The sequence below is a fragment of the Rhinolophus hipposideros genome, assembly GCF_964194185.1.
Source record: "Rhinolophus hipposideros genome assembly, chromosome: 9".
In the NCBI taxonomy this organism is placed as follows: Eukaryota; Metazoa; Chordata; class Mammalia; order Chiroptera; family Rhinolophidae; genus Rhinolophus; species Rhinolophus hipposideros.
In genome coordinates, this window is record NC_138055.1 from 34,092,309 (window position 1) to 34,109,246 (window position 16,938).

General features: G+C 35.3%; 1 protein-coding gene and 1 pseudogene across 3 annotated transcripts in view; both read right to left on the bottom strand.

Moving 5' to 3' along the window:
* The window catches only part of ABCC9 (ATP binding cassette subfamily C member 9), a 106,721-nt gene that overhangs the window by 8,304 nt on the left and 81,479 nt on the right, over positions 1-16,938 (bottom strand). For both annotated transcript variants that reach the window (XM_081061438.1, XM_081061439.1), the window contains exons 33-39: positions 9,202-9,303; positions 8,464-8,584; positions 7,091-7,221; positions 6,271-6,349; positions 4,151-4,259; positions 2,724-2,827; positions 270-403 (exon numbers count right to left, since the gene is read on the bottom strand). In XM_081061438.1, the coding sequence (XP_080917564.1) occupies positions 270-403; positions 2,724-2,827; positions 4,151-4,259; positions 6,271-6,349; positions 7,091-7,221; positions 8,464-8,584; positions 9,202-9,303 (780 nt within the window). The remainder of the gene's footprint in view (positions 1-269; positions 404-2,723; positions 2,828-4,150; positions 4,260-6,270; positions 6,350-7,090; positions 7,222-8,463; positions 8,585-9,201; positions 9,304-16,938) is intronic.
* LOC308502892 (large ribosomal subunit protein uL22-like) lies at positions 13,004-13,558 on the bottom strand (annotated as a pseudogene). Its single transcript has one exon. The product of its transcript is annotated as a large ribosomal subunit protein uL22-like (transcript).

Below are 16,938 nucleotides of genomic sequence, written 5' to 3' on the forward strand. Positions count from 1 at the left end.
AGCCCTGGAATTTTACTGTTTTGAGAATTTAACAAAAAATAATGGCAAATTTATTTTATGTTTATTGGCAATGGGAACACCTTTAAAACTAGCGGCCCATCTCATTTATTGTAATTCTCAATGTGCTATCATCAGTTGAGCAACCAGATGAATGAGACGACACTCAAAATAATAGTACTGAGAACTCAGAACCCAAACAGGAAAAAATACATGGTAGTTTTCACATGCATTTCTCCAACTCATCAATTTAAAAAACTTAGTGCACTCACTGTGGCCATGTCAATGGAAGCTGTGGCTTCATCCATGATGAGAATGCTGCTCTTGCGGACAAAGGCCCTCGCCAGGCAAAACAGCTGCCTTTGTCCAACACTAAAGTTCTCCCCCCCTTCTGTGACAACTGCATCTGAAACACAGGAAGAAACAAAGATTTCACTAACGAAACACTGCTACCATTTTCCTTGGGCAAAATAGTGAAAAGCACATTGAATTTTAAAGAGCATGCTGGATGTCATTCTGTATGGATGCAAGGATTTCCTATGTGAAACGTGAAGAGGAATTTTACTTTGGAAAAATGACTATGACCCTGGGCCATTGTAGTTTTGACAGCAGTCGGTAGGTTACCTCTGTAGAGTAGAACATAAAATACTGTTAAACATTTTGAAGATTGGAAGGCCTTGGAGATTGTTTAATTATGTAATATAATTATCCAAGGAGATTATTTCATATAATTATCTAAGTCCTAGAGAGATGAAGTGGATTGCCCAAGATCACACAGATAAATTAGACTTCGGCAAGAAACAATATTCTCAACTCCAATACTCATTTATTTTTCCATTATACTATCATTGAACTGTAAGCTCCAAGTGGGTAAAGACTGGGTTTGCTTTTGTTCATCAATGTGTCCTCAACACTTATGATGGCATCTGACATAGTAGCTGAATAAAACATTGTTGCTTGGATAAATGAATGTTATATCCTCATTATTTTTCTTTTCTTTTTTTTTTTTCTTCTATCCACATTTCAGAAAATGTGCTATTGTGAGTTTAAGATAAATTCTGTTTCCAAAATGTCTCTTTTATTAGAATTCAAACATTTTTTAGTAGGGTTGTGTGTGGGTGTGGGTAATTTCTATTGATTATATTCTCATTTATCAAATTCTTATAATTTCTTATGTTTGGAGGCTATGCATATATTCTCTAAATTTTAATTTACATAAAAAATAAGGAGGATGCTAGAGATGATGAATGTTCTTCACCAGAGTTGGCCTACACCAGGTCTTTTTCAAGCAATTGATATACTCTTCATTAAGGCAATGAGCATAAACAGCATTCAGTTATATAGCGTAAATACAATCCCCTATTGCTAACACTGTACCATAAGCCCATGCACATGATTTAAACCAGGTGTATGCAGCTCTCATGTCAGAGAAGAGGACAATAAAGATATATTAGATTGGTGCAAAAATAATTGCGGTTTTTGCAATTATTTTTAAATTTTTAAACCGCAATTACTTTTGCACCAACATAATAATTGCCTGTATTTCTGACTATTAATGGCAAGGGAAATGGTCTCTAAATACCAAGGGGGAAAGGTCTATAAGCATTATCAATTACTCAAGTAGACTTGCTGGGCTTTCCAGACAAGACATCAAAATTATCATGGAAAAGTTCATCCAGACCCCTGGAATTATTCCCACAGTCTGACACTGGTAAGGTCAATGAAAATATTCTTAAAAACATGCTGTCATGTTTTAAACAATTTTTGTTTGCAAAATACCTTCTCTTTGGGACTTAAAATCATAAAAAAGTATTGTTTTTGACAAGGTCCTCCTTCACAAATAAACTAACAAATAAACATGGTTTTATTTTGTAGGTTAATTTAAGAAACAACAACAACAACAAAATGCCAAAACACAATTTGGTAACTACATAGTTAACACTAGAATATCAGCCAACCTTTATCTTTCAGATTGCTTTGTTAAATAGGTTCAAATGTTAAGGAAGCACAAGTCCAAAACTATAGATGTTCATTTTTATAAATTAAAGACTATATCATGAACTCTCTGTTGTTTCATTAATCATGTTTTTTCGTTATCCATGTTGTTCTTTTGTTCTGTCATCAGTTATTTGACAGAAATTGTACTACCTCTAGGGCCGAATTTACATCAGAGATTGTTGGAGTCCATGTTCCATTCCTTACGCAAGTTACCAAAACTGACACTGCGACAAGGTAACAGAAAAGAACGCCTTCAAAAAATTATGTTATATAAATAAAAGGAATTTGCCGTCTGTGCAGCAAAGAAAATGGTGGCCAATGTGAAGAACATGCCTGCTCCTAGATGCCACTGAGTACTCGTTGAACCTAACAGGCTCTTCAGTCCTTTTATCCATGTACTGAGGGTAAGTAATTGTGTTGATCATGTGAGCAGAATGACCACAAGGAAATAGTAAAGTGACCTGTGCCCACCAATGGTGAAAAGGGAATAAATGTATTAACTGGAATATTCTGGAGTGCACACATGGAACAGAATGTTATAAAGTTCATCCTCTTGTACCTCATGCAAAATTATTAAATTCTGAATTGCCCTAATGACCTTTAGAAGATTATTATAAATATCAGGGGATTTAACACTAGAATTATGTGATTCTCGCATAAAACATAGCCAGAGTTACATAGAATTAATTGTAAATGTAAAAACTAAATGTATAATTTAGAAAATTTACCTAGACCTCCTGGTAGGGATTTGACCATATTCTTCAACTGAGCAATTTCTAGAGCTTCCCAGAGTCTGTCATCCGTGCATTTGCACTCTGGATCTAAATTAAATCTATAGGGGGAAAAAATCAGTTAATTAGTTAATAAGTAAAATTAAGAAATTTTTACATATGTTTGTGTATTGCTGCCCTTTCCTTAAAATGTAAACCCCATTTGTTTTGGTTCCTGCTGTATCTTCAGTACCACAACAGTGCTTAGGATAGAGCAGGCATTCAGCTTATGTTTGATGATTTAATGAATGATCTTAATGTTATGAAAAATGGTTTTTGATTATGTAATTAGGAAGTGTATATACATGATAAGATATAATAAAATTCATCATTTGTATTCATCCACTTTAATATTACGTTTAATATAACTTGAATAATGTCTAGCAAAATATTCCTACACAACTGATGTTAAATACATAAGTCTATACAGGAGCATATAAACCTAGTTTAGATGAGCTGTGCTGTACCAACCACAATAAAAGTAGTATATTTATTATATTTATAGATATAAATTGACTATGGTATTGTTAATAACTTGATATATCCAGAACTTTTAATTAATGGTACAGCTGAATATTGCACAATCTGACATATATTTTCTATTCAAGAAAAGAAGTGATTAGTAAAAGCAGGTGCCAAATACTTCTTTGTAATTAAGTGGATGGAGGAGAGGAGCAAAAGAGAACAAAGGATGGATGAAATGAGACATACGATCGGGTAGATGACACCTCTACGGACTTTAGAGTCTAACAAGCTTTATTTGGAATCAAAGTTCTATCACTAAGTGTATGAACTTGGGCAGGTTACAGTTTCTCTGAAGTTCAAAATCCTCATCTGTAAAATGGGGATAATAATTTCTGGAATAGAGTAATAGTCTGAGGATTTAATGAGAATATATTTAAAGCACCTAGCAGAGAGTAGATACCTCCACCATTTTTCCCCCCTCCATGGGTAGCCACAAACCACACATAAAGAAAGCTGAAGCAGCTTCTTAAAAGCAATTTTAGCTGAAGCAAAAGTTGTGAGGGAAGGGTACTAACCAGATTCAATATCTGCTAAGGCCAGGCCAGACATAAAAGACTTAAGCAAGATATCTGTAGGGTGGAACACCTAGGAAACATCTGCCAAGAATCAATGCCCCAAGTACAGAGGAAAAGTGACTTTTGTAAAATCAAAGAGTTCCTGGGGACATAAAAGATTGGCCTCTATAGGTTAATTTAGCAATTCTACGGTTCCCCAATCCAAATTTTTGGACAGAATATGTGATCTTATCATCTTGATAATGTCATTTCACACCTACCTGTAAAGCAATTCTGAGTAAAACATCCTATGAGACAAAGGGTCAATCCTGCAGCACTCAGGTTTCTGTTGAACGTGTCACTTACCTAATAGAACCGCTGAATAGTATTGGATCTTGGAGAATGATTGAAAGTCTAGAACGTAGTGTGTGCAGTGGTAGTTTTGAAATGTCGATCCCATCAATGACAATCTTTCCTGTTAAAGAGAAACAAAAATGACAGGCATGTAGCAAAATCGCAAGTAAAATAATATTTGTTTACTAATTGAAAGTACTTTCCTAGTTCAGGGTTTAAATTCAGAAAACGAGGCTTTGCATTTAGGAATTAAAAAGTCATATGTCTCTAAGAAAAATATACATTTCAGTGATATTTCCTCTTTCTTAAGTATTTCCCCCTAAAGGAATGTTCCAGTTTTATTCAGTTTATGTGGTTCATACAGACCCAAATCCTTTTCTTTCCCCTTAGTGGGTCGTCTTCCTTCCAATATTCCTTTATTCTGGTTCCCTGCTTTATTTTCCTTCATAGGACATTCTATATACATTTACTGATCTTTTTTATTGTCTCTCTCTGCCACCTAGGATACAAGCTCCTTGAAGACAGGGATTTTTTTCTGTCTTATTCTCTCTTGTATTGATTGAAGAGTACAGAGTACAAATAAGAAAGTAAACTCTATAGATGCCAAATTTTAATGAATTTTTTCATAGTGTACATAGACTTGTAGAGACTTGTGCAATCATGATGTCCTTGCCTCAACTTGATAGATTTATTTTATCAGATCACTTTGTGCAAATCAATATGGCCATATGAGATGAGCATGTCAGGTGAAGAATGGCAACTGGAGTCCTTTTTTCTAGCTGACTAGATTCAAGAACAGGAAAAGTGATTAGCTTAAACTTTCTTTCAGGAATCTATTAAATCTATTAAAATCTTAATAGCTTAACACTATTAATAAGAGAATAAGTCATATGGGATATGAAATCATGTTTCTGGATTCCTGAGGATCGAGCTCATCTAATATACTCAGTCATAATGATAGTTTTTTAAAGAGAAGTGTCTATCAATTGTCTTTGAATCATGCAATTGGCTTATAATGCAAATCCCTACTGAAAATCCTTAAAGCATCTGTGTATTATTACTAGTCTTGGAAAGGGGAAGCTGATAATCCAGTGGCAGTTAACTACCCTGTTCTTGAATCTAAACCCCAAAGAGAGTACAATTACCACAGTTCAACTTTGTATTTATACACTGACCTCTTACCTCATAGAGCTGTTGTATAAATTAAATTAAATTAAATAAACTGTCAAATACAATAAAAACGTCAAGTACTATCATCATTATAATCATTACAGATAATAGTAAGCACTTCTCTAAGCTGATGGTCAAGCATCTTCTAAGTTCTCTAATTTGATGGATCCTCTTTTATTCAAGATGGCTTATGTGCTGGCCTATTTATAGGCCACTTGATAGACTAAATAATGTGATATTTTTAAAGCAGAGATTAAATTATTCCTATGTATCACATTATTAATAATTTTGTCAATGAATATTTTTGTATATTGTCAACATGTGCTTGGCATTTTACAGCAAAGATTGACTCCTCAGAAAATGTTCAACATCATTAAACAATGTTATTAAGAAGATGACTGACTCTGGGTGGTGAACACACAATATGATATACATAGATGATGTATTACAGAATTGTACACCTGAAATCTAACTTTACTAACAATTATCACCCAAATAAACTTAAAAAAAAAAAAGATGATGGTTAGAGTCATACACCAAAATTAAAAATGCAAATGACATATCTCCTTGTATTTTTTTCTTTGGATAGAAAGAGATACATTTTTAGTCTGTGGGAAACAGGATGGCCTTCTTCTCTCTTCTTCCTCTTGAAATGTCACCACCATCTATTGCAATTAAAAATGGGTGGCCTTGTTTTCATCTTACCAGTTTACTGGAATTCTTTAACAACAATCTCTAGAACTGAGTTTTGAGCTAATAATTTCATTTCCCCCAATTCTATGTTCTTTGTCTTTAATTCTGGACTGTTTATATGGTATACCTGTCTCAACCCATGGGCTGTAGGACACGAAGTCTTTATAAATATTTCCTTTTTATTTCTCCAGGATTAGGTAAGTTGATGTTGCATTTTTTTAAGTGGAAAACTTCACATGATCAATGAAAAAATTTAGTTAGTAACTTACCATCAAATATATCAACCATTCTGAAGAAAGCCAGAGATAATGATGACTTCCCACTTCCAGTGCGACCACATATGCCCACCTAAAAATGCAAGTGTCACTCAGAGAGAAGACTCAGACAAATGATAGAAAATGAGCAAACATACTTTTAACTTAGATAAGACACCACAGTGAAACCAAAATTCTATTTAAATACTTACGTTAATATCATCGTTCTCTTTTCAGATCTCCCTTATGAAAAATCGTTATTAAGATAAAAATATAGGGTCCTTACCAATCTTCAGTGATTCTATTCTAACAGTTTTTATTTCTATGATTGTGCTGTTTTTCATTTGTGGCTTAACTTTTACATTTAGTATATTATTGAACTAGTAAATATTTCATTTTATCTTGGAAGTGATGATTGTATAAGAAAAAGTAGAATGTGTCTATTTTTTTTCTGCACGCATGCTCTTTTTAAAATAACTAAAATAAATCATTTGGGGACAATAACTGTCCAAATGCAAATGTTTTCAAGGGGATGTCTAGTATGGCTATGAGCCAGAGCCAGAAATTTTGAAAAGCACATCTATTGTTGACTTCCCTGATTTTCTTGGGAGACTAATGAATGCCACTATGACTTAGAGAACATGTATTTTATTCTGATCCTCTCTCTCTCTCTCTTTTTTTTTTTATGTAGATAATTTGACCTGTAAAGGGTAGGGAATAATATAAGAATCCTGTGAAAATATTTGGCTGGGATGTCTGAAGAGGTTAGGGGGTAATAGAGTGGTCCCATAAGAAGATTTGTATGAAATAAATGAAATGGCAGTGAATTCCATACCTTTTGCCCAGGTTTGATGTAAGCTTTGACGTGTTTAAGAACAGGCTTCAGATTATTTTCATATCTGACACACAGATCATGAATCTTGATCTCCCCTTCCTGTGGCCAATGTTCTGGAACTTGAGAAGGATCTGGGGGGTGGGGATAGGGCAGGGGATTGGGGCGAACACACATATACTTGTAACATACAAATTATTTTCTAAATTTAAAGCAATACTGATTGAAATTCTGTTTGTTTGTTTTTTTCAAAATTAAAATTACGTTTAGAGTAAAGGCCTCTTGATTAACAATTTTTAATACATTGGGGGGGGTTGTTTGTTTTTTTGGAGGCTTAAACAGTATTATGTCTTTTCAGCATTCCGTCACTCCAGTCTATTCAAGATAGTTCATTTGTGAGTTGATTCATTTGTTCAGTCAGTTGGTCATCAAACATTTGAGTACTTAAAAAGTGAAGGGTGTTGTGCAAGGTGTTGGAAATATGGAGATGAAAGACATGCCTCAAGGTGTCCTGGGGGAAGCACATAAGCAAGTCAGCATCTACGATACTGCACAGAGAGTCACATGAAGGAGGCCAGCCCAAAGCGTTCTGGGATCATAGAAGGTGGTAACCCATCCAGGAGGGTTTCAAGAGGAGATGGTGTCTGAGATGAATCATAAAGGATATGGATGGGGAAATTTGTTTCAAGTATTTACAAATACTTAGAGAAGAAAAAAATAAAGAAAAGAAAAAAATAAAAGAGAAGAAAAAAATAAAAAGAAGGCACACAGCCTGTTGGCATGGCCAGAGTAAACGGTGTATGAGTGGATGATGAGAGATGAGGTAGGTAGGCAAGGGTTGACCAATGAAGGGTCTAGTGGTCTTATCTAAATTATGTGGATTGTCTTTGAAGATGTGGATAGCTACTGGAGGATTTAGGAAAAGGAATGCATTTTAAGGATGAGATTTGAATTAAAGAAAGATTATTCTGTCCTCAGTATTGAATTTCCTGGCAACTTAATTCCATCAAAGCTGAGAATCTCAGTCAGTATTTTAAGATCCAAGTTTCCTGACATCTAAGTTAATAAGGTCTTGGGAAAGAAAATACAATTGTTTCTAGTTTAGGCTGGTAATTAATGTAATAAAGTCCAAATATTTTTATAATTCTTTTTACATGACTAAATAATATGTTTTGGGACTCTGGTTGTATCCAAGACTTTTCAGGCCTAAAAAGTCTTATCATCTCAGGTGTACCTAATCAAGTAAAGTCAAGATAAGAGGGTATTCTATGGATGTTGAAGTGGAAAACAAAAGCAAAAATGACAATGTGTCTGACGCACGACTAATATTTAAATAAAATACATATTTAAGTGAAACAAAATATTCCGAGCAATACCCATGGTGCCTTCATAGTTCTCAGACTCCATAGTCAAGAAACTGTTCACTTTCTTCACTGCCCCCATCTGGACTTCCAAGTCAGCCAAGTTCCTCACAACCCAATTCAAATAATTGGTTATCTGTGTCAGATAGCAAAAACACAAAACAAAACAAAACAAAAAAAAACATTTAAAATGAAGTATACATTTTTGCAATCACTGGATATTTGGAGATAGAATGACTTGGGCAGTTTGTGTACATCCTATGGTACAATTCATAAATGCCGCAGGATATCAGAGACCAGAGAGAACGCCATGGGATAAAGTGGGCAAGGAAGGTGTCTGCTCTTCTTCGAGGTTCCTCAAATGTCACTGTTTTGTCAAGTCCTGATTTGCCTACACAATTGACAGTGGTATGGACCTCTGTTAGCACTTATCTCATTTATATTCACCTTCATTTTTGTGTGCCCAAATGGGTTGTGAGAAACTCAGAACAAGGATCCCAAGGAGCCTTGTGGGCACTCTGACCATAGGGTTTCTAAAAATTGAACAGTTTATAAAAATTAGTTCGCAATATCAGACATGAATCCAGGCTGTCCTAACAGTTGTTTTGTGCCCAAATCTATTAATATTTGCAAGATATCATCTTGTAATGAATTTCAAACTTATTCCCTAACATCCATGAATAAGAGTTTATAATAAATTTGGAAAGTACCTTCTCCAACATTGCACAAAAATAGATTTCCATCCATACCTACCGTAAGTGCATACAGAAGACCTAAGCCCACCAATCCAGAATTGGAAGACCCACTAATGGATGCAATAGACGCAGTGAGGACAATGCAAGCTCCTAGATAATCCTAAAAAGAAACAAGAAAAAATGTTAAAATATTTTTCCCAAGTTCTTAAATCAAAGATCCCAATCAACTCAGGTGATTGCTAAGAGAATACACATCATTCCTTGTGTGTCCTGTTAAGAGGAAGGCTACCTAAGTTATGAAAACTTGCAACTCAAAATATTCAGGCTGAAACAGATAAAGGTGTAAGAGAACAGAATATGCCATCCCAAAGTATGCCTCTTTGGCATAAGGATTACTTTGAGCAGATAATTTTTAGAAACAGCAGACATAGGAGAAGCTGGGAAAGCAGAGAAATTACTCTTTTGTAAGAGTATTATATATTTATAAAATAAATCTCCATTTGTAAGTGTAGCTTCCCCTCTGTTCAAGGGAGAGAAGGATGCCTGAAACATCAGAAATTCTTATCAATGAAAAAGGTACTGCCTTAACATTACATAATAAACCTTACTCATTTTTAGCTTACTTTTTCCTAGTCACCTTCCCATAACTGGCTTCGTTCACACCCTTCGTTTTGTTTGTTTGTTTGTTTGTTTGTTTGTTGTTTGTTTCAGGTTCAGATGGTATTTCAGCCCAAATTCTAAGCCACCTCCTTGGGTGACTTATTTCCCTGGGTATCTCTCATGTATGAGATTATACATGATAATAAACATTTTTTTTTTTTATCGTTTAAAACAAATACTTGGGCTGAAATGGGAGCGATGAAATGTCTTCATTATATTCATGCAGATATGGGTTCAGAGAAGTTAAATACCTTTCCAGAAATTAAGTTGAAATTTGTGGCACAACTAGGATATCAGACATAGGGGTTTCCTTTCCCTCCCCCCTTCTATTTTCTTGCATTGCCAGACAAGCAATTATTTTTGGACTTGATTTTCTACCTTAAGTTTCATGTGTGTTTATGTTAGGGTTGTGATTAGCTCCCTTGTGTACTAAGGCCTCAGCAAAAATTTGCCTCTGGTTAACTTGTTGGAATTTTTATCTGAACTTTTTGTCAACTATTTGGGCTTAGAGTCTGGGACATTAAATCTCCAGATTCCATGTAAATAAGAATAAAGGTTATATTTCTTCATAAATTAGAACTGTGGGCTTATATTAGAGTATCTCAATTGTCTATGACTCACAGATAAACTCTTTTGCAAAATTTTAAAAATTCAGTAAGGCCTGCTTTAAACTCAAATGAAAGACAGGCCACATCTGTCCATTTTCTAACACCCTTTTCCTTCCTGATGTCCCAGCATTCTTAGGTATTCTTATGACTTATCACTCAAAAAAAAAATCTTAAAACTTATCATGCTGATATGTCACAGGTCCCAGAGGCAGGTGGAATTTCAGGCATGAGCACTTTCTAGAATTACATCAAGTCTGATCTCACTGGAAATGGCCTTTTCTAGCTAGATGCATCTCTGATCCCTCAAAGTAAACCAAACTAGTAAGTAGGTGGTGAAATTTTAATAACGGTAATGGAGTGTTTAAAATGCTGAAATCAAAGAATGAAGTTTCTCAAATCAGTTCACATGTGCACATTTCTGCCTCTTTAAAATACCTGCAAAGATCAAACTTTGGGGAGCAATCAATGATCCCAGTCTTGGCATCAGAGATCTGGGTTCAAATGTTAGCTTTGCCAATTACCAACTAGTGGGCTTAGACAAGTAATTTAAACCCTATGAGACTCAGTTTCTTCTCTGGAAAACAGAAATCATGCCTGATTCACAGGGATTTTGAAAAGAATAAAACAGATTAAATACCAGTTAGATTTCCCCATCTTTATGTGTCAGGATGTCTTCTTTCCCCTGGATGATTTCCAAATGTTTGAAGCAAGCTTAAAAGTTTGTGTGTGTCATAAAACATCAAAGGTTAAAACAGACTCTAAAATTTAGTTCCATAATAATTCCAATAATCTTTACAAAGAATAAAGAAAGAAATCATGCAGAGTTAATCCCTTAAAGTAATAAATTTCACAGAAGTAGTAAATATTCCTTTGATTGTCTGATGTAATAATTTGCTAACAACTTGTCACATCCCAATCAGACAGCTCTTCCTCTTTTTCTTTTTATTTGAAGCAACAACCACATGGATGCAGAATCTAACCAGTTTGGGCTGCTCTTTTATGTTATAAATTCCAACATGCTCCCAAAATTCTTTTAAAATGTTCACAGCAATGTGAATTTTTCCTTCTAGCCTTCTTGTGTAAAGTTAGCCCTTTCAAAGTTATGTTATAAATTTGTTATTTCCATATTATCTTTTCTAAGAAGACTCATAAAGAGTTTCTCTGATGAGTCCCAGAAAGTAAGTTAGCACCAGAAGATAATTCCAGCAAAGTACTTCTGCCTTGAAATAAGGAAATATGCCGTTTGGCTTCTGAGATATTTCTGTGGACAATGTATACATTAAGCATTTGAAGGAAGGCACTTCTTTTGTTAATTTCTACTCTCCACTTCCTCCCAGCTGACCTCATTGGGAAGAAGAGCCTCATTCATTTATTCATCCATCCATTTATCTACCCATCCAGCCATCCATCATCCATCCATCCGTTCATTCATATATTCTTTTAAAAGTATAAGTCAGTTCATAAAACTTCCCTGTTTAGAATTATCAATGGCTTTCTATTTCACTTAGAATAAATTCAGACACTGATGAATTACAAAGCCTCATATGGTGTAAAGTCTGGATTCTAGACCCTATCTACTTTGACCTTATCTGAGAATCCTTTTCTTTTTTTCACTCTGCTACAACCATGCTGGTCTTCTTCTTCTCGGTGTTAAAAGCTCATGATACCAGATACCAAATCTAGGTTTACTACCTGATCTAATTGCAGTTTCAATCTCTGTCAGAAACAAAATCTTAATCAACCAGTCTGATATTTTCTGGTCAAGTACCAGTAACATAATCTGTCATGTGGATCCTCCCCATCCCACTCCCTCAACCCTCAACCCCCCCCCAAAAAAAAAGAAGAGGCAATTTGCATGATAGACACCATTCCCATTCCTTATTCCCTTTCCCTCAAAGTAAAGATGACCCAGGCCCATAAAGAATCCTTTCTTTTATTAATAGCTCCCTTGCCCTGTCCTTCTTCCTACAAAAGACTTCCATTTTGTACAACTCATAGAGCTAGAAGGGATGCTGTCTGATGCATGAATCGCATAATACAGCCATTAGATCTTCAAAATTTACTTGGTTAAATTTTGTATTTTAACATCAGGAACACACCACCTTTGTTTCTGCTAATGACTCTGCCTGAAATGTTTGTACCACAGGTTTCTGACACCAGGTTCCTTCTCATCATTTGAGGATCAACTCAAATGTCACCTCTTTGGAGAAGCCTTCCTTTCTTGGTCTTGTTTTGTTTTCTTCCAACACATTTAGAGCTATCTAAAATGATGGTATGTGCTTATTTTTCTACAAGTTCATTGTCTATCTATTCTCACTAGAATTAAAATTTCATGATGCAGAGTCTGTCTGAATGTTTACCACTATTATCTCCAGCAACAGGAATCAGGATGGCTACATTGCAAATGTTCAGTAGTTCTGTGTGGAATAAATGACTGGATAAATTCATCCCTTCATAAAACAATCACTGAATATTTATATGAGCCAGATAGCTTCTAAATCAAGACTTCTGAATTTCTTTAGGATTCTCATGAATCATATATATATATTTTTTTTTGCTTTTCCTTTTATTAGCATTTATTTGATGTTGAATTTACTCCTGGGCCATAAGTTTTTGTTTCTTCAGTTTCTTCTGGGAGATCTTCTTCTTCTGAGCAACCTCCTCTTCCGGTTTCGGAACAGTCTGCTCTTTTTCAGTGAGGATCATCTCGATGTGGCAGGGGGAGCTCATGTACGGGTTAATCTGCCTGTGAGCTCGGTAAATTCTGCGCTGCATCTTGGGAGCTTTGTTCACTTGGATGTGCTCAATGACCAGCGAGTCCACATCTAAGTCCTTAAATTCTGCATTCCTCTCTGCATTTTTAAGCATGTGCAGTAAAAATTCTGCACTCTTTTTGGGCCAACGACCGTGCGTCCAACCCCACTGTTTGGCGTGGGCACATCTCCCAACTCCACCACTGTAACGATGGAATGGCACACATTGTTTTTGTAACGTGACATCCTTTAAATACTTGGTGGCTTTTCAGATACGCATCCCCTTGATGGCCTGGGCAGTTCCACGAGTGTTCTTAAAATGAACCCATAGATTTGAACCTCTCGATTTACAGGATTTTGTGGGGTTCTCTGCGTCAAGCAAATAGCGAACCATTTTCAGAGGTTACCTCAGGTCTCATGAATCATTTAATTCTCCACCAATCCCTTTTCCAGACTTTAAGAGTTGAACATGTAAAACATTATAAGAATTTTTAATAAGGTGGGAAATCCCACACAAAGTTTTATAATCTTTTAATGCCCCACTTTGAACTGTAATATGATTGTCTCCTAGAAAGCTTTACTATAAATGTTACAAGTTCTTTGCTTTTCTTTTTCTTTTCTTTTTTTAATTAAAGTCTATTGGGGTGACCATTGTTAATAAAGGTACATAGATTTCAGGTGTACAATTCTGTATTACATCATCTATATTATCACGTTGTGTGTTCGCCACCCAGAGTCAGTTTTCTTTCCATCACCATATATTTAACGCTTTTCTAAAGTGAGAAGCACTCTTACTTAAGCTATGAACTTCATCATTCAGTTCCAAATATTATTATTTTTTTACAATTTCAGTGGTGCAGGAAAAATTCATAAAATGCCATATTCCATGTAAAAATAGCAGATTTAAATAGGACTAGAATAGAACAAGGACACATTTAGATACCTGAAGCAACAAACTAATCACTGAGTCTAAATAAATGAAAATTAGACTGTAGGCCTAATGTAAATATTATCAAGGAAATGCAAAACATTAGGCACTCAATCTCTTTCTCTCCCTGTTAAATTTAGTTTACTATGGAATCTTTATGTCCTGGATTTACCCATTATATAGAAGTAAAGGATAGATTTAATCAGATGATAATGTTAACTATTTTCTATGGAATTAAAATGGTAATTCTGGTAACAGGTAGGTAGTCTAATCCTGGCAATAGAGCCAGTAAGAGAAGTGAAAACAGATGCAGGGAGGAAAGGGAGAAGGTTGATCAAAAATTAGAGTCAACATGTATTTTCTAGATCTCTTTCACAAGGCTAAGGTTTTCAAAACTACTTGTAAAATTTTCCATGTGATCATCAGACATTATTGTTTCAATTAGTCCAGTCAATAAACTATGCTAAAATTATATGTAATGTATAGAGATAATATTTTTGACACTTCAACAACAAGGCATAGCTTTCTGAAAAAATTTTCAGAGGAAAAACCCATTTTCAAAATCTACAATCTGCTAAATTCATACAGATATGAGAGTTTAAAAGCCAATAAGTCTACAGTTTAGTATCTGTAACAAAGTTATTTTATTTTTCATAAAAATATTCTCTATCCTCTTTTTAGAAAGTGTTATTCATGTTGTCTTTTAGTTATACCAATTAGATACATTCCAGCTCTAGATACATTACTACTCCTGGATTACTACCACTGCTCAAAAATGTTTTTTCTAAGACAATGGAAAAATTTTGGAGGCATTTGATCAGAATTTTACCTGGAGCTGCAGAAATGAGGAAGATCCTTTGTGCCCAATGTTTATCAAGACAGTTCATAGCAAAATCACTAAATTCCAATCACTTCTCTTCAAATAGTACAGGAGTGCAGAAGTATGAAATTGACAGATAATGTAAGAGGATGTGTTGGCTCCCCATTTTCCATTTCCTTTACCATTAAACTTAATAAGTTTAATGAATTACAAAGTAACCCTACAGTTACATCTTCTTTCCTATCCTCTGCAAAATGGCTTAAAGGCAATAAACTGATAAAGAAGAAGCAGATGGTCTGAATAACGCACACATAGGAATGCAAATACTTAAAAATCACCAGCAGCACTTATTTGAGGGCGAAGGCCTTACACATCTTAACCTATCAATTCAATGAAAAAACACCTATGGTCAAAAGAGCACAATGGAATGAGATTCAATTTAGAAAAATAGAAGCTACTGTATATGTGAATTACCCACTCAATGAGGGCTCAACCACAGGAATTTTCATCTGTATAGTGATAAATGATAACTTCCATCAAGTTTGTGAATTTAATTCTCCCCTCCAGAAGGAAAGCCTTTGATTCCTATGTCAAAAGCAAGGCCTCTTGCCAGATTTCTAGTGATTCCATGACATCTATCTGTATATGAAATGATAGTGAAATTTTTTATTTTATCTGAAACAGATTTGCAATTAGTTAATAGCAATACAACCTCTTTCTTCCTGGAGCCATCAGAAGTCTATGAGACCACTGAGAGTCTAGGAGAGTACATTAGGGCCTCCAAATTACAAGGTCAGGGCACACCTGTTTATCGTGGAGTTAGGAACACAGAAAAAAGCTCAAAGCTCGGTGCTGTTTCAGAAAATATACTCTCGTGCAAGCGAGCCCTCAAGACCATTTTCACTTTAGCGTGTTGATTCTGGAGACCTTTTTTTTTTTTTTTTTTTTTTTTGGCTTCCTGATGTGAATTTTCTTTTATCCTCTCACCACACAGCAAGACAAAGCCTTGGAAAGACAGCCTTTAGATAGAGTTACACAATCTTTGCAAATGGAAATATCGATGCCAGAGAACTGGAACTGTTTAGTGCAGAGGGATGAAGAGAAAACGCTGTGCTGAACAAAACAACGTAAGCAGCATTCAAAGGTTAGAACAGAGTGACACACTGCACATAACTGGGGCCCACTCCACTTGGCACCCAGAGGAAAAACAATCCCTTCTGTTGCCAAAGCAACCTGGGTGGTCACAAGACTAGCTACTTTTCCACCCACCAAATTATTTTATTCTTTTAGACTCTTGTCCGTTTTTGATTTGAGTGTGTTTGACCTTTATATTTTTTCCCAATTCAAAATGAATAAGATGGGCAGGGCTAAATCTTCCATAGGGAAAACTGTTTACCCAGAGAAAGGGAATAACTTGTGACTGTCTCAACTCGTACTGAACAGCACCAGAAAATAAGTGAAAGCCACATAGTAAAAAATAAATAAATTAGGTAATAAATAAAACTCGGAAGGGGCTCAAGGATCTCCCCAAATTCAACAAAAACTGTTTCTACTCTGCTTTCCCTCCTTTCCTTCTCCTTGAGATTTTCTGCCCATAGAATTCAATGGCATTGCTTTGGAAAGTTAGAATTGGGGATAGAGAGAAAGGGAAGAGAAAAATGGCCACATAAAGTTATGATGCATTTCTTCTCATTCTCTCCATTCAGGTGATTATGAGTCCATGAATTAGAGGTGATCAAATTTCTAGACCTGTGTCAAGAAATCCTGCTTGCCTCTCCTGAATCATGCCCAATACCTCAACCCTCCTTATACCAGTTTGGTTGTGTTTCTGCTCTGGAAGCACAAGAATATTTTCTATAAGCAGGTATTTTTGTTAATTTACTGAGTAATGTGACAAAGGGGGTTGTGTTAATACTGTGGATAAGATCAATGCAGATTCACTGGGCCAAATAAAAGTTTTCATTACTTTTTTTTTTTTTTAACTGACTTACAAGGCAGAATATGTCCAGCTGTTGGATTCAGAAAG